The 12,583-nt window shown below is 35.7% G+C and overlaps 1 protein-coding gene across 2 annotated transcripts; it reads left to right on the top strand.

Moving 5' to 3' along the window:
* Nucleotides 1–5,138: 5,138 nt before the first annotated feature.
* On the top strand, nt 5,139–9,592 carry LOC111366696 (inositol 3-kinase-like). 2 transcript variants are annotated; one of them, XM_022987404.1, is made up of 3 exons: nt 5,139–5,866; nt 7,413–7,820; nt 8,955–9,592. In XM_022987404.1, exons 1-3 carry the CDS (start codon nt 5,441–5,443, stop codon nt 9,246–9,248), a joined length of 1,128 nt encoding a protein of 375 aa, XP_022843172.1. In that variant the 5' UTR covers nt 5,139–5,440; the 3' UTR covers nt 9,249–9,592. The 2 variants fall into 2 exon arrangements, with proteins under 2 accessions (XP_022843172.1, XP_022843178.1); XM_022987410.1 differs by having other exon boundaries at nt 5,139–5,872; nt 7,419–7,820.
* Nucleotides 9,593–12,583: the final 2,991 nt, after the last annotated feature.

Genomic DNA, 12,583 nt, shown 5'->3' with positions numbered 1-12,583 from the left:
CTCACCGTATTTGGCAGAGAATTAAACACAGAATTTTCACAACTATTTGTTTTCATACAATGACTTTAGATAATATAGAATTTGGTGTTTATTTTCATATAATTTGCACAAACACAACTTCGAAAAAAGAAAATCAGATAATTTTTTTCTTAATTTTATTTTTCACAAATTACTTAGATACAGACTATTATCTAAATCATTACTTGAATAAGAAAGACAAATTATATTATTTGCAGAAACATAAAAGCAGTACACATTTCAGAAAACTAAATAAAATCTGAAAGCGTATAAATTTGCAAATAATTAAAGTACAGATACTTAAACTGGAAGCATATATTTTTAGAAATAAACTTTTAACCTCGAGGCCTGTGCAAACACAGTTTCCTTAAGATAAATTCGCCACCTCATCGTAGTGTTAGAGGTTTAGTTTGAGCACTTGTCTCCCAAGATACAACGGTAACCAGCAGAATTCGAGCACCGCGGTTCTACTTCGATGAACTGTGCGAGTGTTCGAACAATATGACCTTACTGGAATGGACACAGGAGGAGACAGAACAAAAACAGAAAACTAGAACTGTACGAAGCAGACGAAAATTGCAGTTTATAAACTGCTGGAAATTGAGTGAAATTATACAGACTGAATCTGACCATTAGTTTCTGCATTAACCATTGTAGTTTTCGGAGTTACACTTCGATTTCGACCATTGGAGTTTTAGGAGTTTCAAACACTCAAAATTCATTTGGAAAAATCACAAAAAATTGCAAAACGTAGATAATCCAAATTGGCCAGTTTTTGCTCCGTTCGATCCGACATTCGTGTTCGCACCCAAGTTCAAAGTCATTTGGAAAAACCACAAAAAAATTGTAAAACGCGTACAATCCAAACTAACCAGTTTTTGTTCCGACATTCGTGTGCACAGGTCGCGTTTGCACTCAAGTTCAAGGTCCGAAAGCTATTTTTGTTCGTGGTTTTCACCCCCCCTGTACGCACACGTGGAGAGAGCCTTTATGCTACACATGATCACACAATTCCAATGCATAGCCATATATAAAGTGGTTTTGGTTTCTATATTTTTCCTATGTGTGACAAAGTTAACTATAGTTTTCCCACCAACATAAATCATTTTCGATGGTCCACTTTAAATTCCAATTTCTCATTCACCCGAGCTTCGTTTTTCGCAAAATACATGACTTCGATGTTCTCGCGGAGGAGAACACATATCAACTTTCATATTCCAAATTGGACCAACGGGTTCCGCCGAAAATTGTGCCAAAAGTGAGCCACTCACTTATTTTTTCCAACGATGTCTGTACAGTAGCTCATCACTGTTTCACAAAAATATGACAAAAGGATAATTACCAAATATCATTTGAGCTATGTCTTGGCTGAAAAGGATGATTGCAATTATTTGTTTTCTTTCATGTCCTCCATCCACCACGAGACCCTCAAGTTATTTCTCTATTAGTTAGTTGGATTTCTTCGCCGTTTTACAGATAATTGGAAGCGCTTGCTTCTGTATTTATAAGATGATTATTGGAGGTTATTGACTTGCTGTTGAGAATAAAACCTTAACGACGGCCGCCATTGTGGTCTGCTACCTCACACATGGTCATCTGCCCAGGTAAAATAAATGGTACAGTTAATTAGTTAAGTTTATTTGGCTATTGGTTAATTTCTCTTTGTTCATTGGAGTTCTGATTAGATAACATAAGATCAAATATAAATTTTGTGAAATTATTTATAGGAAAAGAGAATGATAATAGCATTTAACAGTTCAAAATATTGTTTAAATTCCAAACAAATTGACATCTTAACTTGTATGCTATGGAGATATTATACAAGTACTCAGGTTGTTTATTACATAAGGCAGATGCAATTTGCATCTATAGAAATGGGCAGAAATTCTGGAAAACTTGTGAACTCTAATTTAACTCTCCAATCAATAATATGACATGCCGTAGTGGTTAAAAAAAATTGTATGTTTAAGGGAAAAAACATGTACACACACACACACACACACACAATATTTCATATCTGACTTTCTGAAATGAAAATGGTCATATGGAAAAAAATTTTACATTGTTTAATAAATAAAAACTGGTACAGCAAAGGAGTCGTGAATTTAGAATAGATGATAAAATGAATGACTTGATTTACCCATGAGAAATGATCTTGTGCTAATTATAATTAGAATTATCCCCTTATTTCCTTCTATGTACTTAGTACTTATATTTCTTTTTTAATTCAATGGGAACATTTGATTGATGGTAACTTCTAGTGTAAGTTGAAAATATTTGAAGATTATGCCCAGCAAATTAAACAGATAGTGGACAAGTTCTGAATGCTAAGATTTTCATTAACCGTCCTTTTGATAATACTGATTTAAAGAACCGAATCTTGTTTATGAGGAAGAAGGTTTGGCCAAATCAATTCTGAGTAATGGAATGTGACTATCTTTTACATTGAAATATGACATTTATATGTAATATATTTGGTGTAAAATTGTTTTCTATTGGTAATGGATTGAAGGTCAAAGAGGGTACAAAATATGAGTCCTATGGCCATCTTGGTATGCATAAAAAATTAAAATTGAGAAATGAGAAAGAAGGATAATCACATGGTACCAGATATATGGTTATATATGTTGCTAGCATCAATTTCATATGTTGCTAGCATCAATTTCATAATTAATCTGCATAATTTTATTTATAGCCAAGACTAATCCATGTGATTAATAGTGATTTTATTGAAATTTGTAACTTATAAAAAGTTTCGACTTCGAAATTATAGTTTTTATTCCTTAAAATTTCAGTTTCAATTTTTAAAATACATATTTAATACAAAACTTAAACAATAGGATGTAGGTTATGTATGGATTAATTTTCATTATTGTGGGGTTTTTTTTTTTTTTTTTTTTTTTTTTTTTTTTTTCAAGTGGCTATTGCTTTCAATGAAGAAATATATTAAGATGTGATCCCCTGCGCACATGTACTGAAGTGTCAAAATTGGCATATATTTTTACTTTGGTCATAAGTGTAATGTATGGGTACTTGAAATTATAAGAATATTTAATACTGTCTCTTAGCATATTCCAGTTAATTGCCCTTAAGCATTAGATGTGGACTTTTTAGGTTTTACTTTATTTGGAAAAGAAACACTTGATGATGAAAATAATATTTTGCTAATGTGTTTAATAAGAATTTGTGGATTGATTAGTGAATGAAAATCATAAAAGTGTGGGAATCATGTGCATAACCATCTCCACGCGATGTTGGATCATATCAAAATAGATAAATTGTAAGATCGTATACTCACACTATTCAAGTTGGATATCCTTGAAATGTGGGGGTATTAAACTATTTAATATAGTTTTCATTTCTTTGGTAAGTGGTCGAAGAAAAATTGGATGAATATTGACTTTTGTTTAAGTCTATCTAAGTTATTCTCATATATTGTGACACTAATATTTTGTGAAATGTTTAGAAGTGTTTCTAGGCATGGAACATTTTCAAAGAAGCTCCACACGATGGATATCTTCAGAATATGGAAGTCAGATACAAGAGTTGAATGGATGCACATGTTCAAACATGTGACTAGAAGTCAATTTTAAGTTTCACTTTTTATCTTATTATACTTAACGTGACTTTGATATTTTGAAATGTTTTAGAAGATTTTACAAATGTACTGATGTGCAAGCAGAAAATAAAAGTTTGCAAATATTATGGTACCAAATTATTGTTCAAGAGGGACATGAATATGTTGAAGTTCATAGTTATATACATAAATCATTGAGGGGGATGAGTTTAAGCCTATAAGAGAGTCACCTCCGAGAGTAACCCAACCTTTATGATTAGAGATTCCATGAAAAAAGTTCAATGTAGTAGAAATGACCCGCACTACGTGACTTGTATAACAATATCTTATTTGTGCTCATCCCTATGGTGATATAATGCTAATAATAATGTAATGTTAGGAAGTGTTTAACTTTGAATGGGGGTTAAATTATGAATGAGTACCGAGACGAGAATTCTCGCGAGATGTGGATCACATACACCCTTGGAGGACTCACCTATGTAAGAGTTGCCATGAGATCATGACTATGAGATTGAGCTTTTCTCTAAAGATTCTTCATAGAATCAAGCTTAGAGCACCTGGCCATTAGCAGCGCTACCTACTATGAACTGAGTCTAAATCGATACTGTGTGTGGAATAATCGAAGTTTGGCCGAAGGCATCCAATTCAAAGCTTAGTCCATTATGATTCATTCAAATGAAAATTATTATCACTAAGTGGGGTTCAAGTCCAAAAGACACATACACATATTACACAGTATTATATTGCCACTTTTATATATATTTTAATTATTTTGAAAGTTTTAAAACTTGTAGGGGATTGTTGGAAAATAAGTTATAAAATTTTCAATAGAATCTTAAAAATTCAGTTTTCATTTTTTAATTTCAAGTTTTCCGTTTCAGTTTTCTTTTAATTTTGCAGTTTTTGTTTTAATTTTAGATTCAATACAAAAGATTAAAACCCATTATTTATTTATAACCTATGTTGAATTTTGCGTTGCTTGCTTTCCGAAATGCATATATGCAGCGTGTAAAATAAAAATATAAATTGGCAATGGACGTTAGCATGAGCTTCTGTCATATAAGTAGATTCCCAACAATTAGTTCATTGATATAACAAAGTGAGTTGACTGGTATTAAAATTGTGACGATTTGATTGAGACATTTTAAATTTGGCGAGTCTTTACATCCCTCAGAATCAAATCGCTGTCCTCATAATCGCAGTTGAATGTATGGACGAACAGCAAAACATTTTCTTCTTCCGTTCTTTTGATTCCTAAGACATGGAATTGGACTCCTTATAGGCGCAGTGTACAGACAACTCTTATTCCCTGGCCTGATAGGGCATATCACGCGATTTACCTCCCTCACAAAATTTTAGGGACGGGACGAGGCCTCAAAGTTGGGGTTCAACCTTTATTTTTCAAAAAAATTTCATTGCTGACTCAAAGAATCATAATTAAAATTTTCCAATGTCATTAGTTCATTGATATAACAAAGTGAGTTGACTGGTATTAAAATTGTGACGATTTGATTGAGACATTTTAAATTTGGCGAGTCTTTATATCCCTCAGAATCAAATCGCTGTCCTCATAATCGCAGTTGAATGTATGGACGAACAGCAAAACATTTTCTTCTTCCGTTCTTTTCGAAAGCACAGATTCCCCTCTGAGTAACAGACACGTCTGTGCCATTACATATACAGATAATTCCTGTGCTGCCGCGCGTTCCTATTCCTTTCACGCTCAGCATACACGAATTCAATTGTTACCAAAACCCCCATTTTGTCTTTCTTCCCATCTTTAAACCATTTCATTCCTAGACTAACCATAAGAGGAAAACTATACAGCTGCGTCCCTTTGACAATATGATAGAAAATAGAGGCCTGTCATGCCTAATTGTGGGTAATTATTGCCACGACGTTTTGATTAAAGACGGCACCGTGATAGGAAAGTCACTGGGTGGCGCCGCCTCCTTTATCTCCGGTGTCCTTGATGGGTTTTCCATCTCCTCCACTTACGTCTCTAAGGTGGGTATCGATTTTTCCTACCCTGTCATCCACCAGCCATTAATTTGTCCCTCATCAAAAACCACCATTTTTCATGCCCATTTTTCCTCTGAAATCAAGCGGAAGGATCGGGTCCTGAAACGGGTCTGTACCTGCGACCCGATAACTCCTGATGATCTCCCAAACTCACATTTCAGCTTCGGGTTGGCCGTCGGTGTGGGCGGGGAAATCTTGCCGGAAACATTAGAAAAAATGCTTGGTATTTGTGATATAGTATTTGTGGACATCCAGGCTTTGATTCGGGTTTTTGATTCGGTCGATGGAACTGTGATGCTTGTTGATTTGCGAGAAACCGGGTTCTATCGATTGCTCCCTCGGATCAGGTTCTTGAAAGCGTCGGCAGATGAGTCGCCTTACGTGGATATAGAGGAGGTGAGGAAGTATTGTTGCGTGGTGGTAACCAATGGGAAGGAAGGGTGCACGTTGTATGAGAAGGACAAGGCGCAGCAGATTGCTCCTTTTCCAACTGTTCAGGTTGATCCCACGGGCGCTGGCGATAGTTTCCTTGGAGGGCTTGCTGCGGGGCTTGTGCAGGGGTTGGGAGTGCCTGAGGCTGCATTGTTGGGGAACTTTTTGGGGTCGCTTACAGTTGGGGAAATCGGGCTCCCCAACTTCGATTTGAAGTTATTGCAGGTTAGTTGAGAAACTTGTGGTACTTCTTTCTATTATATGGAAAATATCGTTAATTGTGTTGGATTTGGAATCCCTTTTACTTGCACTGTGATCGAATTTGTTTCCCTGCTATAATTGGAATTTTTGCTTTTGAAACAACTAGCTTATATTCTTAGTATCATTGGATGTTTGTCGAAGCATTCGTTGGGCGTTAAGGAAGCATTTGTGAATGACAATGACTAAGCTAGGAATGGTAATACCAAAATCAAATGAGAAGGATAGGAGTCGTTAGTTGCATGTTAGCAACTAAAATGCTGTTCCATGGCAATTCGTTTTATATCCACTTGGAATGATAATGAAATTCTTTTCAGTTTTTATCTTCATCAATGTGATCACTTAACATTTAACAGGTGTCTATTGAGTACTGCGCTTATGTTTTTTCTGAAGTTATATTATCTTGCCAAGCACAACTTTGGGGAGTTGCACTGTATGTTCAACATTTTCATGCCATTTTAACTTTAAGAACTTGAAAGATTTTATCACTTGATGATGAGTGATGCACCTTGCTTTTATTTAGTAGAGATGATTTTACAGAAAAGTGGACAGGCACTTTATTGTTAGCAGGACAGCCCCACGGAGTGTCTTTGGAATGGACAAGAAAGATGTGGTTCGGCTTTATTTCAATATCAAGACGATTTAACAAGAGAAATTTTGATTCAAACCTAGGTTTTTATGTGATTCTTGTCATGGCCTCTAAGTCACATTACCATTTGTCTGATTGTGTTGTCTTTGTTTGTATGGGAACTTTTGTACGGTGATTGTGTGAATGGGAGGTTGGGGAGTCACCATGTGGGGATCGAAGAAATCCATGAGGTGGAAAGAATTTACCATAGCTACGAAATGTGGGAATCCAACTGATCATCTTTGGCATGCTATCCCATGATTTCTTGACACTGCTATTTGAAATCTTTATATATCACTTATACATTCTTTGATTTCGAATTCTAGAGAGTCAAGGATGAAGTGCAGCAGAGGCTGTTGCAATGCACTGGATGTCCTGAATCCGAAAATGGTGAATTGATGTTTATGAAGTCATTTGATCACGAGCAATTCCATGTAGCACTTGGTGCAGCTAAATTAACCTGCATTATTTGTGGACATCCAGGCTTTGATTCGGGTTTTTGATTCGGTCGATGGAACTGTGATGCTTGTTGATTTGCGAGAAACCGGGTTCTATCGATTGCTCCCTCGGATTAGGTTCTTGAAGGCGTCGGCAGATGAGGCGCCTTACGTGGATATAGAGGAGGTGAGGAAGTATTGTTGCGTGGTGGTAACCAATGGGAAGGAAGGGTGCACGTTGTATGAGAAGGACAAGGCGCAGCAGATTGCTCCTTTTCCAACTATTCAGGTTGATCCCACGGGTGCTGGCGATAGTTTCCTTGGAGGGCTTGTTGCGGGGCTTGTGCAGGGGTTGGGAGTGCCTGAGGCTGCATTGTTGGGGAACTTTTTGGGGTCGCTTACAGTTGGGGATATCGGGCTCCCCAAGTTCGATTTGAAGTTATTGCAGGTTAGTTGAGAAACTTGTCGTATTTCTTTCTATTACATGGAAAATATCGTTAATTGTGTTGGATCTGGAATCCCTTTTCACTTGCACTGCGATAGAACTTTTTCCCTGCTATAATTGGAATTTTTGCTTTTGAAACAACTAGCTTACGTTCTTAGTATCATTGGAAGTTTGTCGAATCATTTGTTGGGCATTAAGGAGGCTTTTCGGTGCTGGATGCTATGATTTAGTGTGAATGACAAAGGCTAAGCTAGGAATGGTGATACCAAAATCAAATGAAAAGGATAGGAGTCGGTAGTTGCATGTTAGCAACTAAAATGCTGTTCCATGGCAATTCGTTTTATATCCACTTGGAATGATAATGAAATTCTTTTCATTTTTTATCTTCATCAATGTGATCACTTAACATTTAACAGGTGTCTATTGAGTACTGCGCTTATGTTTTTTCTGAAGTTGTATTACCTTGCCAAGCACAAATTTGGGGGGTTGCACTGTATGTTTAACATTTTCATGCCATTTTAACTTTAAGAACTTGAAAGATTTTATCACTTGATTGTGCTTATGTTTTTTCTGAAGTTGTATTACCTTGCCAAGCACAAATTTGGGGAGTTGCACTGTATGTTTAACATTTTCATGCCATTTTAACTTTAAGAACTTGAAAGATTTTATCACTTGATGATGAGTGATACACCTTGCTTTTATTTAGTAGAGATGATTTTACAGAAAAGTGGACAGGCACTTTATTGTTAGCAGGACAGCCCCACGGAGTGTCTTTGGAATGGACAAGGAAGATGTGGTTCGGCTTTATTTCAATATCAAGACGATTTAACAAGAGAAATTTTGATTCAAACCTAGGTTTTTATGTGATCCTTGTCATGGCCTCTAAGTCACATTACCATTTTTCTGATTGTGTTGTCTTTGTTTGTATGGGAACTTTTGTACGGGGATTGTGTGAATGGGAGGCTGGGGAGTCACCATGTGGGGATCGAAGAAATCCATGAGGTGGAAAGAATTTACCATAGCTACGAAATGTGGGAATCCAACTGATCATCTTTGGCATGCTATCCCATGATTTCTTGACACTGCTATTTGAAATCTTTATATATTGCTTATACATTCTTTGATTTCGAATTCTAGAGAGTCAAGGATGAAGTGCAGCAGAGGCTGTTGCAATGCACTAGATGTCCTGAACCCGAAAATGGTGAATTGATGTTTATGAAGTCATTTGATCACGAGCAATTCCATGTAGCACTTGGTGCAGCTAAATTAACCTGCACTCATCCCATCCAAGAATGTCCTCGGGACTTGCCACGTTTGCATGCTGCAGAACAGTCTATCCACAGCCAGTGCAGCGGTCGACAAAAATCATTATCGAGCACCTTCTATGAAGAAGTGATTAAATCTTCGGATGATATACTTGGGCAAAATTGAAAACATCTCATCCATCCCTTCCTGAAAAGGGGAGAAAACAAGAAATAGGAGCCCGGAAGCCTTCCATTTTCCTTTGATTAAAATTAAAATAAAGCTAGATTTAAAATCGGAGTCTCTGCTGGTTGATATTCTGTACAACTTAGTTGAAAATACAATACAAGTTCTTAACAGTTTTGCAGCAGAGACTGCAAGTTTTGGCTGTAGGCTTGCATTTAGAGGGGACAATCTCATTTCTCTCAACTGAAATAATGGATGCGTTGCAATTTGCAAGAAAGAGTCAATGAGAAAATGATACGGTTCTGTTTTGTTGTTACCTTTTTTCATAGGTTATTATTATTGAGTTATTTTTTCTTATTTTTATAACTATATTAAGCTATTTTCCTTTTTTTAATAATATGTTAGGTTTTTCTAATTATTCATTCTCTGTAAATTAGATGTTTATGGTGTGTTTGAGCCCTTTTAATTTTTCAAAATGTATTATGGAATAGTAGATAGGTGGAAAATGTGTTTAAAAAAAATATAAATTGATTTGTGTGTAATATTATTTTAATGAAGAATGTATAATTGAAAATTGTTGGTTTCAGAATCGTATTCACAAAGATTTAACAATAACTTGCAGAAAAGTAAAGAGAACACAAAAGAATTTTCACCACAAGGCCTGGATGTTTAGGTTTTGAGCCTACTCACACGTTGAGTATCTAGAAGAAGATTACGCTCAATTTTATTAAGAAATCACCAAGAAATAGTATAAATATATGAAGAAATCTCTGATATTTATCTCGCCTCTCTTTCAATCACAAAGGGAAAGTAATCTACACAACCTTTTCTCACAGACCGTTTACCAAAAAAAATCTAAATCAACACTCAGAAGATTTATAGATAAAACTATCAGGACTACGGAAAGATAACAAGACGAGAAAACCTTAGAAGCTTCATACACTCAAAAAACTCAAACATCGTGTGGAAGAGGGAGGCTATACATATTCAGACATGGATAAAGCCATTTGTACATAGTTTTTCTTACATCATGTTTGACATTCCATTGATTTTCAAATTGAAATGGGCGGAAATGTGTGATGTGTTTGAAAATTGTCTAATAATGTCAAGACACGTGGTACAATCTAAAGAATGATGTAAAAATTAATGTACAATTAGCATGATCCATTCAAACATAACCACAGATGATCAAACTGCCACAATAATAGCAAATGAAGGGTTCGGATTAAACATAACAAAACAGCCAAATTCGTGTTACTAAAACACGTTTTGGAAACGGGTGATCAAGGCCCAAGTAAGAATGCTCCACTTTGGCCCAAGTAGAAATAACCGACAACAAAGGCTAGAGCCCAATGAATAGTGAAGCACCAGTCCAAGTCCAACAAAAATGAGTACTTTAGAAAAAAAAAAATGTGATAGAATGTAATATAATGAGTGACAAATAGGGGCTTTATTGGGGCAAAAATTATCTAAAAATGTTACTCTTTGTCATTAGTTGGCACATTTTGTCCTTTCCGTCTAAAAAATTCGACTAATGCCATGTAAAAAGATGAATTTATTCTTTAACTCAAATAAACCAAAGAAAAAGCAGAAAATGTTTCATCCGAAACTCAATTGCTAAACTAGAGAATTTATAAAAATAAAGTGCAAGCTCTAGAATTTTCCGCTTTCATTTATCAAGTTTAGGTGCATCAATTTACACTCTTACCTTGTCATTCGTTTGAGTTAACCTTAAACAATCATATATAATACGAACATGTGTTCCCGACAAAATTTGTCCACTGATCTCCAGAAATCTTCATCAAAGTAGGTCATATAACAATTTGTAACCTCTGACGATCCATTTGACATAATTTTTAAAAAGTCAAAAGTTGAATAATATTTTAGAAGTACTTTGTCTAGATATAAGAAATTTTAGAAAAAAATTGGTTTAAAGTAGCTTCTCATGAAACTCTTGTATGAAAAAGTAAAAATAAAAATAGAAATCCACCAAACAAGCACTAAAAGATATTGGGCCTTGAAAGTGATCTAATCTAAATATTACAAAGCGACTCCTTGAACAATTACCAGGCCATATCAGAAATCATCAAAATTAGCAAAATATTGTCACGCTTTTGTACTTTATGAACTCATCAAGAAAGTAGTTGTGGTCAAATCATCGGATGCCAAAAACTTAAATTATGTCTGATATTGAAGTCCCTTTAGTTTTAACTTTTTAACAAAATTAGCAAAATAGTCACGCTTTTGTACTTTATGAACTCATCAAGAAGTAGTTGTAGTCAAATCATCGGATGCCAAAAACTTAAATTATGTCTGATACTGAAGTCCCTTTAGTTTTAACTTTTTAAGGGCTCATTCTCCCATTAAGAAACCTGCCCGAGGACGTCCCCTTCTTAGTGGACAAATGCATAGAAAGGCTATTTTTATATTAAACGGCGAACATACTGAAAGCCTAAATTGGGCATTTCAGACCATCTTGCCAAGAAAATATGGTCGTCCCTGAGAGCCGCCATAATTTATTTGGAAAGTGCTAAATATACATACACTTATACAAAATAGTTTACTCACCCTCACAATGGGAGGGTGGGGGCCACATGTTGGTATTTTTTATTTCATGTGGAGCCCGAGTGTTTGTGAGAGTGAGTAAAATATTTTGTATAAATGTGTCTGTACAAATATCGTTATCCAATTTATAAACTTATGGGAAAGTTATACTTGTGTTCACATAAATTTCAACGAAATTTTAATGGGGTCGCCAAAATTTAATTTGTCTCAGTTGAGTAATTGAACTTCAACTTAGTTTCGATAGGGTTACTAAATTTCAATTTAGTTTAAAATTTCACCGTTCTATCACCTATCGCCTCTAAAATTGATGACAATTTCCTATTGGAGAGTCATTTTCCACGTATCTTCCACGTGATGGTTAAGTTACATACCAACTTACTATATCCCTTATTTTACTGTTTTTGCTTTTATACTACCACGTAACTATTACATAAATGATTTATTATAATATGACAAGAAAATTTTTGGTGGGACGCTGTTATTGTGCAATCATCAAATGCGGAGTCACCACCTCATCGGGTGGCCCATCCTCACCCCGATAAGATGAGGCCACCTCGGGACTTGAGACGTGCGACCATCCCACCAAAGTTTTTTGACTTGAGACGTGCGACCATCCCACCAAAGTTTTTTGACTTGAGACGTGCGACCATCCCACCAAAGTTTTTTGACTTGAGACGTGCGACCATCCCACCAAAGTTTTTTGACTTGAGACGTGCGACCATCCCACCAAAGTTTTTTGACTTGAGACGTGCGACCATCCCACCAAAGTTTTT

Source organism: Olea europaea, chromosome 2 (assembly GCF_002742605.1).
Source record: "Olea europaea var. sylvestris chromosome 2, O_europaea_v1, whole genome shotgun sequence".
NCBI lineage: Eukaryota > Viridiplantae > Streptophyta > Magnoliopsida > Lamiales > Oleaceae > Olea > Olea europaea.
The sequence above is the reverse complement of the archived record's forward strand: the minus strand, read 5'-3'. Positions and strand labels throughout refer to the sequence as shown.